Source organism: Molothrus ater, chromosome Z (assembly GCF_012460135.2).
Source record: "Molothrus ater isolate BHLD 08-10-18 breed brown headed cowbird chromosome Z, BPBGC_Mater_1.1, whole genome shotgun sequence".
NCBI classification, from domain to species: domain Eukaryota; kingdom Metazoa; phylum Chordata; class Aves; order Passeriformes; family Icteridae; genus Molothrus; species Molothrus ater.
Genome location: NC_050511.2, coordinates 43,027,367 through 43,044,774, shown reverse-complemented (window position 1 = coordinate 43,044,774; position 17,408 = coordinate 43,027,367). Strand labels below are relative to the sequence as shown.

The 17,408-nt window shown below is 34.7% G+C and overlaps 1 protein-coding gene across 1 annotated transcript in view; it reads left to right on the top strand.

Annotated features, from left to right (window-relative positions):
• Positions 1-17,408, top strand: part of ADAMTS19 (ADAM metallopeptidase with thrombospondin type 1 motif 19) — a 130,767-nt gene that overhangs the window by 79,387 nt on the left and 33,972 nt on the right. Inside the window, exons 11-15 of the mRNA XM_036404027.1 lie at positions 6,999-7,100; positions 9,858-9,988; positions 11,551-11,720; positions 14,707-14,834; positions 15,503-15,623. Coding sequence (XP_036259920.1) covers positions 6,999-7,100; positions 9,858-9,988; positions 11,551-11,720; positions 14,707-14,834; positions 15,503-15,623 — 652 coding nt within the window. The remainder of the gene's footprint in view (positions 1-6,998; positions 7,101-9,857; positions 9,989-11,550; positions 11,721-14,706; positions 14,835-15,502; positions 15,624-17,408) is intronic.

Here is a 17,408-nt window from a genome sequence, read left to right as displayed (position 1 = left end):
GAATTTTACACTTGCTTTCCAAAAATTAATATGCACGTATACATTGGTTTATCTTGTAAGTGTTGCTTTAGGTTTCTGAATATCTTGAAGCATGTTTTACTGATACTTCCCTTGTACATTAGAAACATAAGATGTTTCTAGTGTTAAGACATCTTGTTGCAGCAAGTGGAATATTTGCAATTTATTATTTAGGTTCCATTTTATTATGGCTTGGGTACTAGACATCCATTTCTGACCTTCAGAAGATTATGCTGTGCCTCTGCAAATTTGGAGCAGTAACAGTGGTGTTAATTGGGCCCTCTGCACCTCTGAGCCCAGGCAGAGCTGTACAGTGCCATGAGAAGAGGAGTTCCAGTACTTAAGTCAGTTTGCTGACCTTGCTTCATGCCAGTGTGAAGCAGTGTCACTATATTAGCCTTAAAAAGACAGGTTAGCAAAATTGAGCAGGTCTTCATAATTTTATGATCTTCATCTGATTGAAGAAGCAGTCTAAGAATGATTTTTACAGAGAAAAGTCAACCTTTTTTAGCATCAACAGGAGAGACTAAACATATTTGATACCCTTAAGACACTAGCCAAGACAAGATGGGAAGACGATATACAAATACGTAAAGAGCATGGAGTATGGATTGATAAAGCAAACACTAGAGGAACTGTGAAATAAAATTTCATAAGGATTCAATGGGCAGATAGCCTGAAAAGGTTAGGAGTACTAAACAGCAAAACATAATTCCTTTCTCCTTTACTTCTTCAGTTCTCTTCCCGTTTTCAGTTTGGACATAGTACTGTTTTTTCAGAGACTTTCACTTAAACTAATCTTTATCTAAAAGATTCTCAAAGGAAACATTGCAGTGCATGTACTACTAAGGCATGCTGAGAGCGGTATAGTTGAAGAGAAAAGGAAAAAACAGCTGTAGTTTAATGGATATTTTTCTAGCTGTCTTATTGAAAACTTTTTCCCTCTTAACATGAGCAGTAAATCTCAATGTCACAATTCTACAGATATTCTTCATTACTTCCAAGTGGTTTTTTTATGAATTTCAACCTATGTCTTGATTTTCAGTACTTTGCTTTCAATGGAAGGATGTAATTTCTGGTTTTCATTCTCTAGAAGGCTATTTTGAACAAGGAAATTATTGTGTCTTTAGTATTTCTTGTGGATCTTCTTTAACAGTTAAAGATTCTCAAAAGTAATTGAAGAAAGAGATAAATGTCAAGATTTTCTGTTGGATAACAGAAATCTTTATATGCTTTTCATTTGTCTGGATAAATTCTCTTCCTATTACCTTTATGTTTTGTTCTTATTCATATATTTAAATTCAGATAGTCAAGTTGTCATATGCCTGTTGTGTTTGTCACAGATTCAGTAAATATTTGTCCTTCAATTTCCTAGCTCTGAGGCTTCTGTGGTTTACATTATTATTTTAGAAATATTAGGAAAATTAAATTCAGTGAATATTACCAGGGTAGAGTTCAGCTGTTTGCGTGGAGATTATTTAGGTTCTAGGTGCTCATGGCTAACTGTCCATTTCTAGTCATCTTCAGTCATATTCCCCTCTTCTGACATTCTGCGTGTAAGACACCTTTCAGCTAAAAAAATTATTTTCAGCCAAGTAAATATGTCTGCTTTTTCCTACTTAGGGGATCATTGCTTTATATTTATATTAAATATTTTTATTTATAGTAAAATCAACAGAACTTTCTGACAATTTTACTGTAATATTAAATATTAGTATTACTATACTATTAAATATTATTAAATATTTGTATTAAATGAAACACTGTAATTTATATCCAAGTATAATCCAAGTTTGCTGTGAAGAAAGAATATAGTAATGATGTAAGACAATACAAAAGGCCTATGTTTTTTCAACTATGCTTTTTTCCTGATAAACTGCAGTTTAATTTTACCTCTCATCATAAAACCAAATGTGTTTGTTACCTGACGACCTTATGGTCTTAACAGTTAGAAAAAGAGAGCTCAGTATCAACTGCGGAGAAGACAGCAATGGGAAGAATCTTCTGCAGTTTTCCCGAAATCTTCTGCAAAACTGGTAACCCTAAACTGAAAATTGTATATTGAAATATTGAACCAAGAAATTACTGTAATGAATTTTTAAGAACCTTGGATCTATTAGAAATGAATAAATGACACTAAGGACAAAAATGAGAAAACATGGTGAGAGTAGAAAATAATTTTTCCAAAGCTTCCTTCCCGACCTTGGTAAAGTCATCTTGTTGATTTTCTTCTGTGTTCTTCTATCTAAGCAAAATTTACACTCTCAACTTCCTCCCAACAAAAAAAAAAAAAAAAGTCCAAGAAACTTGATGCTCAGTTTCTAGACATGAAGAGCTACTGCAGAAAGCTTAGGCACTATATTCAAATCTTCTTCTTTCGTTCCATACTGTGGGTCTTAAATTTATCTCTTCTATTAGGGAAGTTTACTGCTAATCCAGTTAGATATAGAATTTCTAAATAATAGAAATAACATTTCTGTGGTGAAGGGGAAACTCAGAGCAATGGATAGAGTACAGCCCAGAGGATTAGAAAGTTGTCCTTCTTCTACATGGTTTTTTCATATGTGTGAAAAGAAAAAGAAAGTTATCGTTGGAATTCAGGTAGAAGCAGACCATTTAAACTTTCTAGAAATCTTTCATGAATTCTAGCACATGGACTGTGCAACACCAACATCACCTATTGGTGAAGCACAGTTACTTGGTTGCTTATTTTGTCCTCTTCAGAAATAAAAACATGTTAGATACAAGTAACAAATATGTTGAGTCTAACCTTGCAATATTAATTGCATTTTACTTAATATGAAGATGACTCAAATTTCACTGTGTTGACTGTACAAATTATTGTGGCTGCTATTGAAGAAATCAATATTTAGAATATCTTTCTAAGTTGAATGTAGTATTTCATTACATATTACATAATAACTGTATTAATTTATTACAATGATTATTTAATTATGCATAGGTAATCACTGAATATTCCATGATATCCAGACTACTTCTTTTAATCTCTGTATAGTCTGTCCTACTCTGCCAGTAACTGGAAGTTTATTATGGTTATAGTTGTTGTCCGCAAGCCAGGAAATGAGAGAAACACACTCCTCTAAGGTTCATTTAAATGTCAGTAAATCCAACAATTTATAGCCCAGGATTTTTTGGGCATGTTCTACTTGCTGAACAGTTCATGCACTTCAGTAAAACTGTGTAAAAGATAAATTATGAACTATGTCACAATCTTAAGTTTTTTGAGGCTGGGAGATGATTTAATGAAGAGAATCCCATACAGTCTTCTTCATTAAGCAACGTATAACAGCTATTTAACTAAGGAAACAATTGAGTAATGATGAAAAATAATCTTTGTTCTACAAATATCAGCGGTAAAATCAATAGTGCATTTCTGCTGAGATACAATTTTCTACAATTGTTATTACTCAGTAATACTTTAGGACTGCACTTCACAGTTGCATTACATGGCAACCTCTGAGAAATGCTACTGGTGCAAATGATGTTCCCTTGCTATCAAGAATTCCTCTTTATTATTTAATTTAATGAATGAAGCAAAGAACTGAAGGAGCTGCTTCAGTCCTACTCCTGCATTTTCCTAAGTGAGGCCCTCCTACTCCCCTTTCATAAATAGTGACTTTATTTTTTCCTTTTCATTTTCATTCAAAGACTTTTTTTCATATCCTAGGTAAAATTGTAGACCCTAGAAAAGAGTGAGTGGATCTCCAGGTTCAAGATTTATACTGTGTCTCCATGCTTACCTTTTAAGGGAGCCAAGTTTGCTTTTATGCCCATGATGTCTCATGCGAGAATCAATTAGATCCTAACATTGTTTCACATAACAGATAGTGAGATCATGGCCCAGAAGTAGTTCTTGATGATTAAACAGGATTGTAAAACTTGACAATTTAATGCAATTGTTGAACTATTAAATACTGGCTTTTAAGATTAAAGTCCAGGATGTGAATGCTATCTGGTCAGTTCCACTAAAACAGTTCTTGTCATAACACAGCTGTGATCTTTGCAAAGAAGTAGGAGACTGGTTATATTTCATGGGGATTTTTAAGGCATTTCAGGGAAAGATCACATGAAAACTAGAAAAGTAATGGAAATACTATAGTCCTGGGGAAATATCTGTCCTCATCTCAACCACCACATTTTAAACAATCTTGACTTTGCACAAATACTGTTGTAAAATTCCCTTTTTTTCTCTGGTCATTCCTTTCAATTGAAATTTCTTTCCATATGCTTATGTGATTGGAAATGTATTCTTCTGATTCACATAGACCTGCCTTACTAATTTAATTAAATAGACAGAAACAGACACAAAACCTCCACAAAACTCCAAAAGTGGAGTGACCTCTGTAATGCATTGTGACTTCCATGTTCTGTTTTACAAGATTTTGCTGTTAAAAACTCATGACTAACACCTTCTTTCAAAAGAAAAAAAAATCCTTTGTGTGTGCTTGGCAATATTTTGTTTTGCAGTGTACACACAAAAAAATATTTTACAGATTGCGAATAGGCTAATTTCACAATTATAAGTTTTTAATCTCCAATGTCTGTTCCTTCCCTTGGTTCATCTAAGAAAGCTGTGATGGCTGTTAAACAATACTTATCATAGATAACTGGTAAACCTTTGTGAATATTACCTTAGCTATCCGTATTTGCCTGAAGAAAGTTTCTTTTAAGAGGAGTAAAATCCTAGTGTAGAAGTCTGTGCCCTGATTTTGAAGTGGCTGTAAAGTTCACAAGTCTCCTCCATATTTCTGTTTGCTTTCAAATCAGTCTGGATCTGCTTCATTGCAGGTTGCTTATAAAAAACCTATATTTTGTGTTACAGTCTTTCCCTGGCCTTATGCAAAAATCCTTAAATGTCAAAATAAAGATACTGACAATAATCTCCATATCTCATACCTCTGCAACAGAGTCTGAACAGTAACTAAAGAGTCTATTTGTGATTTGACTGGAATGAAAAGCCTAGGGGGAAAAAAAAAAGCAAAACAACTTGCAAGTAAACTACCGATTTTAGTAATTCCATACCTCCTTTTTCTTGGGTTTGGGGAATGTTAAAGTCTAATACTGAGTGCTTATTTTAGCAGAAGTGAGTGTTTTTAGAATGCAGTTCACTTAAAGCCCAAAGTAGTTTCTATTTGGGGAAGTTAGGTCATGGCTCAAAGGGAGGTGGTATACAAGAATTTGTAGAAATATGAGATGTATAAAATGTACATTAGCAAGCAAAGAGTGTTGATTTGATTTTCTTGATTTAGTTTACATGGTTCAAGTATGTCTCTGTGTTTAGGTACTCAAAATACCCAAAACCCTGTAAATCTGACTTAATGCCTCTCTATATTTAGAAGAATTATTTCTAGATTTGTAAAGAACTGTTTGTTGTAAGCCATTCTGCAATCATATTCAAGTGAAATTAAGCATACAATCAAAGTGTTTAAGGGAAAAAAAAGCTTAAAAATGTGATGTCACAAGAGAAAATTTGCCTGTATTTCTTAAAAACTTGGATAAATCTGGATGGCTTTTCTACAATTGTATTTGCTCATAACTGAAGATTTAAAGATATGAAAAAAATTAATTAGGACAATTAAATTAATAGATATTTTTGTGGAGTGCTATCAACAGTATGTCTTTCATTTCCTAATTTGTCATGAACATCTGATACTGTATCTGATCTACTATTGTCATCATCTACATTGTTTAAAAAACAATGAAGAAGAACAGAAATTAGAGTTTGTTACTTGAAAAATTCTTGCTAAAATTACCCAGGAACAGGATAGGACTTCTGTAGCTGTGTTTCGGAGACATACATAAGTTGGTTGTTGTGTTGCTAGCGCAGCTTCAGCAAAAAACTGCTACAGAATGAATCAAGAATGAGCCTGACTGCTGCTATCCTGTCTCTTGTTTCCGTACAATGCTTCAGACCTCTACAATCTTTGATTTTTTTTTCTTTTTTTGATAACTGATTTTACACACATTTTTACATGTAAGACTCCCAATGGAACTGCCCTGTTCCTTGGTTCAAACACAATCTTTCGTTGAATTGTGTTTTGTCTGCTCCTAATCTTCTTTCAAGGTAGCATAAGATTTATGACAAGGTTTTCATGCATAGTGTAAAAAGGCACAGAGACTCTTACTGGGTGTACCAATATAACAAATCATTTCACTCAGAAAAAGCAGGTCTTCTGGCAGCTCTGTTTTAAAAAAACCCAGCTGTTCTTTATCTTTTATCCTGCTTGCATCACCTCCCCCTCTCCTGATCCTTCTTGCCTCTCTTTGGGCAGTATCCATTGTGGAGGATCACTGTGCATATGCAGTAATACTCAGGCCACAGTTCAGCCTCACGTGACCTCTCTTCACTTCCACATGTTTTATTATTAAGGGGGAACAGACAGCTGGGCGAATGCAGTCCTGACTGAAAACCATGGGAGAAGGAAGACTTTTCAGGGAAAAAATAGGGAAAGCTGCCAGGAAAATTTGGGAAATGTGAGCCAGCATCCTGCAAGGCTTGGCTTTCTCTTGAGTAAAGTAAAAAGTATTTTGTTCTGATACTTCAGAGGGCTTTTCTTTCCATTTCTAAAATTCATTGCTGACTTGCATCCCTGTCATCTCCCTTCTCTTCTTTCCAGCAAAAATATTTCATTTGTCAGGTAACTTTGTGTCTTCTTTGTGGAGATCAAGTTTGATGGCTTTTGGATTTTTTTTCTAGAGTGATAAGTGAATTCTAGAGGAATTATGAATTATTGAAGAGCATGACAGCAGCAGTCATTGGGGTAGAACAAACAAGAGGGATCTGGAAGTCGTAGAGAAGCACAATTAATGAAAGTCTAAGCAGAATCTGCCCACTTGTTTTTTTTTTAATGTTTAATATGTCTTCAAATGTATTTCAGTACCATCAAACCAGTGGACTGCACGCAGAAAGTAATTTTGCATAAGATCGATTTTGTGCTTACTCTTTGTTTGGTTTTCAGCATGTCATTTGCACTGGGTTGTGGTGTAAGGTGGAAAGTGAAAAGGAATGCAAAACTAAACTGGATCCACCAATGGACGGAACAGACTGTGACACTGGAAAGGTATGCCTCTGGTGGAAAAGCAATATCAATTATACCAAACATCTAGCATTCAAGGAAACAAGCTGAATAGTTCTTTGTTGTTCTTTAAAGTTCCTACTTACCGCAATTATCATAAAAATAAGCTATATACAGTTGAATGTATTATATATGATATATTTTATAATATAGAGATGAAAAAAATAGAGATGGAATGTCCCTAAAAACAGTGAATTAAACAAAGGTTAGCCAAAGAGACAGATGTTTTAATATTTACGCTCTTTTATTTCAAATTCTTTCACATTTTTTGTCATATTTATGAATAGAATGCAATTGTTGTTCTTCCAACTGTAAATAGAAACTTAAGCTTTCAAAGATACAGAGTTCTCAGCTATGATTTAAGATTTAGAAATAGTCTCTTTGAAGGAATTGATACAGATAGTTGTTAAAACCTTTCAGGATAAGTTTTATCAAGAAATATGGTGTAAAAGAGTGTAATCCCATGCACATAAAAGAGTGACAAATTCTATTAAAAGCATGCCATCACAGACACATTAAATCAGACTTAGATGAATTGTCCTTCAAGAGCTTTCCAGTTAAAATTATTTATAATCTTTGTATATATCTGTAAATGAATATAAATAACCTCAAACAGAAAACAGAGAAAGAGCATACATATGTCTTGGGGTTTTCAAGATACTGTGCTGACAGCCATTTCCCACAGGAGTGATTTACTATTTGAGTCATATTACATTCACCAGGACTCATCATTTTCCTAAAATCAAATCAATCAATTAATATCAAATGTTCAGATAACATGCTAAAGGAAAAACAGGTTGTATTTATGTTCATATCTCTAAAATAATGACAATTGCTTCAATATTTTAATTCTGATAAAGTTCGTAGTTGATACTGTCTGAAGTCAATAACTGGAAAGTAAGAGACATGAGTTTTGTTTGATATCACAATTTTTACATTGAGACTGGCCTGCCCATGCTATGGAATAAGAAAGCAGAACCTCTTATGATGATTACACACAATTACTGATTGTCATTAAAACAGCTCATTGAGCCAGGCTAGAGAGATAGCTTATTTATGTATAGCAGTAGAAAATGATGCATACATCACCAAAACATGGCAGGGGATAAGAAAGATTTATTCTTCTTGTTTGCTTTATTATCTGTGCAGGATGAGGTTTAGGTTACACAAGTCACTGGCTTTGGGGTTTTTTTATTGGTCTTGTGGAGATAAGTATTGTTGTCTTGTGCTCCTCTTAGGGTCTTAGGAAGTGATGGAAATGTCATTTGCATAGGTTGTCCTACTTGGTTGGGGTTTAAGTCAAGAATTTTAAAAAATCCCTTAGGCTGTGCAGAGAGCAGATGCTATCTCAATAGAAAAAATTATATTTTATCTGAAGCAATAACTTTAAATGTATATGAGCATTTCTGGTTTGAAACATCCAAGAGCATTACAAAATTTATATTTTCTGGTTGTAAATCTAATATAAAGATGGAGACTGCCTATGAAGACTTTTTAAAAGTGGAATAATTATGCCTTCATTGTAATGTGACGATTAAAGAGAGAAAATTACCATCAGTTGATCAGTAAAGACCAGTTTCAAACTGTAGGTGAGAAGGTTACCAGGTAAAGATTCAGCATAGACATTAAATCTTACAGAAGTGTGTTCTAAAATAAACAGAAGTCTCTTGATTACATTAGCGATGCCTTTTCTTTTGCTATAAATACAAGACTTGTTTGGGAAGTCTGTTATCCATTGGTAACAGTGATTTACCAACAGTTCAGAAGGTAAAAAGAAATTAGTTAAATTACTGATGTTAATGGCATTAAGTGATCATTGTTTGCTTTGTAATTGCTGAATCATTGAATCATGAAATTTCTAAGGCTGGAGAATTCCTCTATTTCCTAATACATGGGACAGATATTAAGTTGGTATAATTTGAAAAAGCACTAATTTTTGCAGAGTTGATGGTGATTTGTATGAGATAGGGACATAGGTTACAAAGCTTAACAATAGTGACTGGATAATTTTTGAGTGAGAAATTGCAGTTTTCCTAGTAAATTATATATGCATGCAAGATCATTAAACTTTTTATTACTATTTTAATAAAGGCCAGAAATTCTCTGGACTTTCTCAATATCAGCTTTTTGAAGCTTCCATTTTATCTTTGAATACAAATGGTGAACAAAATCTCATTTTCTCTGTTACTTCTAATATGTATTTCTGTTGAAATTGTCACTGGATAATGAGGGATGATGAAGTTCCTGCTGGTGGGAACTGTCATGCTGAGCTGAGCAAGTCCTGAGAACGGCCCTGGACACTGTGCTGTGATCATCTGCACTGTTCAGCTGGACAGTGATCCCTGCAGTAGGTTTGGGCTGGACCCTAAAATCCTTTCTTAGGCAATGCCCGATCTAAAATGAAGGGAGACAGCATATTATGGATACCTCCAATGAAGAAGATATCCTTCATTGGAAATGTACTTACTTTTGAGGTTGTGGACAAGAAATGAAACTGCTCCTTGGCCACTGAAACAGAGAAAGGTCTCTGACTGTTGCATTTACTAGGACAGATAAAAAAGCTTTGGAGAGTACTAGGCAAAAATATATCTGACTGAAATACATCTGAAATACATCTGAATGCATCTGAAAAACGATGTATTGAACTAAATGTTTACGTTGTGCTTCCTGTGGGCTTGTGGAGAAGTGAATTGTTTTGCGTGCGCCTTGATTTATTAACCTAAGAGCTGAATTTTTGCCTAGTGGTGTAAGGCTGGAGACTGTATCAATCGGACCTCTTTCACGGAGCCCATGGAGGGGGAGTGGAGCGCATGGAGCACTTGTAGCCGCACTTGCAACACTGGAATCAGCAGTCGACAACGCAAATGCCCTGGGTAAAAACAAGTTCAGGTTTCCATTGCTGTTCATCAGAATTTCTGAACAAAATTTACATCAGAACAGGACCCTATGAAGATACAGTTGGCCTTTATCTAAGCAATTAATACTTTATGAATACTGAAAAACACTTAGAAGAATGGGTATTTCAGGTATTTTATTGCATGGCAACACTACTTTGCATCTTTTCTGCTTCTGTCAAGACCCTAGATAATATTAATAGAAGAATAAAACTTTCTTTGTAAGCTTCACCTGAAGAAGCAACAGAAACTTAAATTTAAAATTTCTGACTTGCAGGTTGTTAGTGTGTAATCCCAGTCTTTAAATTTTTCAACTAGAGAAGATTGACTTCTGCTTCTCATGTGGAAAACCAAGGAACTGAAAGTTTGGTGAAGAGATCTTTCTACCCTCAGACATTTAGATAGACATTCCTCAGACATTTAGATAGACTATCTGGGAACAGAATTTAGATTCCTTATCTTGTGAAAATGAAAACCTTCTGCCTTTGGGGATAAAGGCTTTTACTTTTCACTTGAATTAAATTTGTTTCACTATATCTCAGTGACCACCTAAAAGGTCCTTTCCTTTTAATTAATCAGTACCAATTTGATTTTTTTTTGTGTCATTTATACACCAAGTGAAAAAGAAAAGTAAATATAGGCATAGGAGTGGGAACAGAGTGGAGTAATGAAGGCAAGTATAGGGAAAACTAGTCCAGAGTGGGTAAGACTCGAATCAACTGTTTTAAAAAAAGAATAATATAAGGGGGAAAATGATGAATTATGGAAAACTGTATAGCAGATTTTGGTGTAAAATAGGCAGGGGGTTTAAAAAAGATACATTTGCATAAAGAATTTTGAGGAAAAGTTGTATATGGCTATAGAAAAGCATGAGGATTTAACAGAAATTTTGATATGCAGAATTCTTTCATAGTTCATGCCATTTAAACACCACTTTCAGCTGTATACCTTAAAGCTCTTTCTAGAATTTATGGATGTCTTAATTTCATGCTCATTAATTCATTTTTCCAGGTTCCAGGCAAAGTTCCAAATAATGAACTCCAGTTTCTACAGTTATCTCTTCTTGTGCATTTGTTCATTAGCACCTGCAAGCACAGCTGGAGTGACCAAAGAGAAACAAAGCATTTGTCTGAACCCTGTAACACCACACTTGTAGAAAAAGGAGAGGTAGCAAATCTGCAGGTGTTGCTTCTTTTCAGTAGGCCCTTTGGCTCAGCCCAGATAGACAAAAATCTCAATTATATCAAAACTGTACCTGAGGCTCTCCTGACTGAACTCCTGCTAGTCCTCATGCTTTCTTGTGGCTAAGTGTAAATTGTGGCTTAGCAAACATCACTCCTCATATGTAATGTAACCAGTACAAAGAGAAGGCAAACATGTTTTTTTGTGTGACTTAAGTTTTTCATGGGTGATTTCTGAATGCTAAGTGTCAACAAAAAACCCTGCTATTTTTAATTTGTGTCTACCATAAGTAAACTATACTGTAAGTTTGACAAAATATTGCCAACAGTAAAGGGTTGTATTTATGCCATCTTTTCTAGTTCAGGCCTTGAAGGACAGTGTCATGGGCCCACAATGCAGTATAGGGTATGTGAAAATCCTTCTTGTCCTGCTGGAGTGCCTGCCTTTAGGGACTGGCAGTGCCAAGCTTTCAGTGTCAGATCTTCATATCAGAAGCATGTGCACCAATGGCAAGCTGTCATAGATGATGGTAAGTATAAACTATCTCCCTTGTTCTTATAATCTGTTTAAATGGCTTCCAGCTTGTTGATATTGTGGTTAATCAAGAAAGATGTAGGTAAAACTAAAACAAACAAACCTCAAATCCAGTATTTTTGATAAGTTATTTTAATTTCACAGACAAGATCTAGTGGTACTTTTGTATGCTCTAGAATATTTCATCTTTTATTCCTATTGAATTTGTCCTTCTTAATAAGTAATAACTACATTTAAATGAAAATCCAGTCAACTTTTTCCTTTTTAATTAGAATTGTAGTATGAAGTGACTCAGAAATACAGCTTTCTGGAGTAATGCTCCATTATTAAACATGGCTATATCAGTTATATTTTTTACCTACAAAGCCAAAGAGGCAATGCAGATGTTGTGAGCCTTTGTTTTTGGGGGAGGAGAAAACTTAAAATTGGGAGTATTTTACATATCAGCGTTTGATTTGGGAGCAATGTGTAGATAATGTGTGCTGTAAACTTTGGTAAGATTTCTATAAATCCTAGTACCTATTGCATACGAAGTCCTGGCATACTGTATGCATGCTTCCGTGCAACAAACTTGCTTAAATACTGTATCATTAGGAAAATGCTCAGGTGGGAGTATAGTAAGGTCAGACTTACATTATCTGCAACAATAATGTTGGGGTAAAACATCAGTGACTAAGAAAACAAATTCCTTCTTACTAGAAAAGTGAACAGTATTTTCTACCCCACTGAATTTTCTGTAAGTTCTTGTGGTTTAATTTATTGAAATTAGAAGCAAACAAAGAAAAAAGCACAACAAATACACATCAGTTATGAAAACAGTTGACTTGAGAACTTCACAAAATCATAGCAAGCTGTTATAAAGAAAACCCAAGAATGACACAGCAGTACTATAAGCGTGTGTTACCAAATTTTAAGGAGTTCATTACTGTAAATTATTTTTACTCTTGAAACAATTTATCAGAAAACATTAGAAAGCATTGAAGACTGTTTTTGCTATCAACATATTATACGTTTAACTCGAGAAAGTGTTTTTCTTTTCTTCTAAGCCTTCTCTCAAGGTGCCAAAGGAAAACTTTTGATACTATTTTCATTAGGCTTGTATGTTAGTTCATTTCATTGTAAAAAGAACTCTCTCCAACAGTTACAAAGGTGCTTATCAAGTCAATTTGTTTGATTTGTTTTACTAAATTTTGTTTTAGCACAGGAACACATCATTTATATCCTAAAGGATCTAAATGTTTATCTGGCTTTGAATAATATGATTTAATTCAAATGAAGAAATCTTGACACTGTCCTGTGCCATGTTAATGAGTACAGATATTGTTTTCTGAGTGATCCTGTTATCTTGGGTTGTCCCTCAGGAGAAACAAAAGTGGACCAGCCAGAGAATGCCTGTATCCCAGTTTACATTATTCTCAAATCCTTAAATGTTTGCTCTCTTAGTTAACACTAACTGTGCACCATGTCCAAAATACTTGCTGTATGTGATCTCCTGTAGTCTGTTGAAGTTGTCTGGTGCTGTTTAGTTGCTGTCTCTTTGAGTTCATTGTCTTTAAAAAAATGTTTAGGTCATCAATCTTGTGTTCATTTACAAAATGCTGATACCTGCTTAAAGCCCCCAGGGAACTTTTGAGTTTACTGTTTAAGGAGGATAACTGGAATGCAGAGGGCACAAACTCAGGCTGCTTTTTAGCTGGAGATGGCTTGTGTCTGACTAGCTTCACATGTTGGCAGAAGAGATCACATCTGTTGGTACTGGTCCTCTAGTGAAACCCTGAGGCTCTGTCAATTTTAGTAATTTAAATGTGCCCAGACCACTCTGTGTTGTGTAAGTCAGCTGGCACAAAACTCCTCTGTCTGTACTTTTCTGCTCCTTTGCATGCTAAAACTACTTTTTTTGAAAACAGTTCTTTGCAGATGGCAATTTCCAGTCTAGACGGAGCTGGTGCTAGTTAGCACATGCAAAAAAATGTGGCATAGACTGTTTTACAGTTCAGCTGTATAGACAGTAGAATTCCAGTGCCCCTGAATGTTTCCTGGAACTGTTTAATTTACTAATAAAAATGCACTCCAGGAATCTAGAAGTCAGAATGAAGTCAGAGTGGCATAGATTGTGTCCAAGTGAAATCAGTTTCAGGTTCAGGATTGACTTTTATCCTTTTAAAAATCTGCAACAGATTTAGGAAGTTCTGAGTAAGTACATTTGCTAACAAAGATATGAAAAAATCCTGTCATTTTGTACTTGGTTGACCACTGAGGAGAGACTTAGTTTCTTTTATTTGCTGTTACTTTCACAGTGGTGAGACAAACTTCATTGTTTATGATATGGCCACTAGGAATACATGGATACACATAGGATATTACTACATTTTTATGCTCTTTCATAATTAGAAATTATTTACAGAATGTTTTAGGCATTTTTTAGAAAATTGCTTGAACTTCATAAAAATGTTAAGAATGATGTTTCCAGGGGTTTTGTGGGGATTTTTTTGTTGTTTTTTTAATGTGAACTTCGTAAATTCATATATTTTTCTTCCAATGGTGTGTCAGTTATTTCATTTTTTTCTCCTTGACCTGCACAGTTAGAAGGTCTGGAAAGTGTTAACTTTCTTTTTTAACCAATATTTATGATCTGACAAAAATATAGGAGAATAAAAGTATAGATTACAACCAAAATATTCCAACAGCTGTAATGTGTATATTCTTAATTGCAACAATGAGCATGACATGAGTACTGTGTAGGCCAAGTTTATAGCAACAGCATGCTCTAGGAAGAAAAAACCCCAAGCTTTTCAAACAGCTAAGAAATGGATCAAAATCTTTTTTGTTTTCCCCGTGTCTAAGATAACTTCTTACGCTAATGTAGCTGCATACCATGCATAAGCAATTATCAGTTTTAACAAGAGTATTGATCATAATTCTGTATTTCTAAAGTTCCCTTTTTCTAATAATGCACGTTTTTCCATCCATTGCTGCTACAGAAAAGCCGTGTGCTTTATTCTGTTCACCGGCTGGAAAGGATCAACCAGTTCTTCTAACAGAAAAGGTGATGGATGGGACGTCCTGTGGCCAGCATGGGCTAGATGTCTGTGCAGATGGTAGATGCCAGGTATGAGTTAATTGTTTTGAACCTGGGTATACAGGCACACACCAATATACATATATGTTAAGACTTTAGAACATTTTTATTTCATATTAGGCTGTTGTCAAGCTACCCCTGATATTAATTCATAGAAATGTATCTAACAGTAATGTGGAGATGCTTGAGTAAACTTAATTTGTGTTAAACTGAATGCTTTTGAGCAAAACATGGGTATAATTTATATTTACATATTCTAGACCTGCTTATGCCCTATTCAGAATAAGTCCTTAGGCTGACATTAATGGCACTTTTCCATTGTGGGCATAGCAAAGAACCATCCATATTTTGAGTAGAAAGCAGGAGAGGCACATTGTGTTCTCTTAATGGGAAGGCCTGTGGAGTGTGGTCTGATGTGCCACAGGTCCCGTGAGGAGATAAGACTGCAGTTGTTTCTGCAAGTTTCTCTTGGAGAGCAGCTGGTAGAGTTAGCCAACCACATAGGAAGAGTGAATGCAGCACTCTACATAAAGTCACAGGGGAATTTTCTATGGGACAGATCTCTGCCATGAGCTAGTGCCACCCTCATTCTCAGCAAGGCTAGGCATCTTGAGGAAGGGTGAGGTACTTGATACTAAAAGCAACTTTATGAAAAAGGTGGCCTGTGTCTCAATAGCTTTTATTTTCTTCTCCCACAGAAATTTGGCTGTGATGGTATATTAGGATCTCTGGCTCGTGAAGATCATTGTGGTGTATGCAATGGTAATGGAAAGTCATGCAAAGTTATTAAAGGTGATTTTAACCATACCAGAGGAGCAGGTAATGTCTGTTTATTTCAAATTCTAAAGAAACAAATAGCTATTTGATTACTTGGAGTATTGGGAAATTAAAAAAACTATATTTCTTCAAATTATGCAGCTCCTCATAAGAACTTTATATCTAGCTTTTTCAAGATACTAAGACATTGAGGATAAGAGTGCATAAGTATTTTCAAATTTGTTGCAAAGTTATTTCACATTATTTCAATTGCAAAATGCAGGAAATATCTTACATTAAGATACACTCAATTTCATAGGAGAGACTGATTTTTAAGGGGTATGAGAAATGAGGTTTATATTTTTAGCAAATAGAGTGTTGTAAATTCTTTTAGTGTTTAGCTTCTTTTAGTGTTCTTCAAAATAAAAATCCAACTTATTATTTTTTATTTAGAGAATGTTGCCAAACTAAGCCAGGCAGTGAAAAATCATAAAACCAAATGCATGAAGAAGTCTAATACCTCTTCATTACTCATTATTTTATTTTAATAATAACATATCATAACAAGCCAATAGATTTTCTAATGCAAACTGAGCATCAGATATCCAAATGCTGCTATTATCTGTCCTGTTAATGGGAATAGCTTACTGGCTCCAGCACAATAATGTGGACAGAGTAGAGAATTGAAATCCTAATAATGTGCATTTTGCACCATGTATACAAGTCTTTTCTTTGAAACAGCATTTGACCAACTATCATCATTTGTTTGCCATTACACTTTCAGTTTGCTGAGTAGAAAATGTGTAGAATTTAGAGGTGGCAAGTAAATCACATCAAAAATACTGTAATTATAAGCAGACAGCATATCTTAGAAAAATAAAGGACTTCAGTGGATTTTAGACTGAAGTATAGTACTTTAGGCAAGAGGGGAAAGTTACGCATAGTCTTCATATGTTTATGTCTGACCCTCTCAAGCAGAATGTAAGGCAAATCAAGGATCCCAAACCCCAGATGAGTCTGGAGGACTACAAGATATAAAAAAACAACAAAGACAGTTCCTGCTAATAAAATCACATTATGTCAGCTCTCTTCAATGGCTAATGCAAATATCCACACACTTTCAAGTTTTTTTGTGTCAATCCTCGGTATTGTGGTATTGCCATCTTAACCCTTGTGTACGTTATTTTGCTTCTCAAGAAGCTGTAACCAATATTTAGAAAGTGTTATTAGCTCTTACAGAAATGAAAGATGCTGCTTTAACTTTCACGTTTCAGGATTATTGAAAAAGTATTGTAAATGCTAAGTATTTTGTTGTAGAAAATCACATAGCTACACATAATAAAAGATAAAATATTTTTTCCCTTTGTGAAATTTACCTGGATAATCTAAAATATGGGATTTTTTATTAATGACATTCCTGCCTGTAGTGGTTTCCACCTTTGTTGTGTTTTCATTGTTTTACTTGAAGTAAAATGTTCAACGTCCTCTCTTAGTCCCACACTAGTAAGAGACAATCTCAATTTGAAGCAAATAAGTAGATTTCAAAATCAAAGCCTATCATAACAGGGTTTGAATATGTTAAATGAAGAAGGAGAGGAGATACATAAAACAAACTAAAAACCAAGCAGTGGGAAGATGCTTCGATTTTAGCATCATACCATTTGTCTTTACATGCTGAGTGAAGTTGGAATTATTTTACAGTCATCTGGTGGTCATGATGACACTGAACCACTTACCTAGAAATAGCTACACCTGCTCCAGCCCCAATCTCCAAGCCTCACACTCTTTTAATTATATAGCATTGTATATATGTTACATATAATACACAGTTCCATAGCTTTTCTTCAA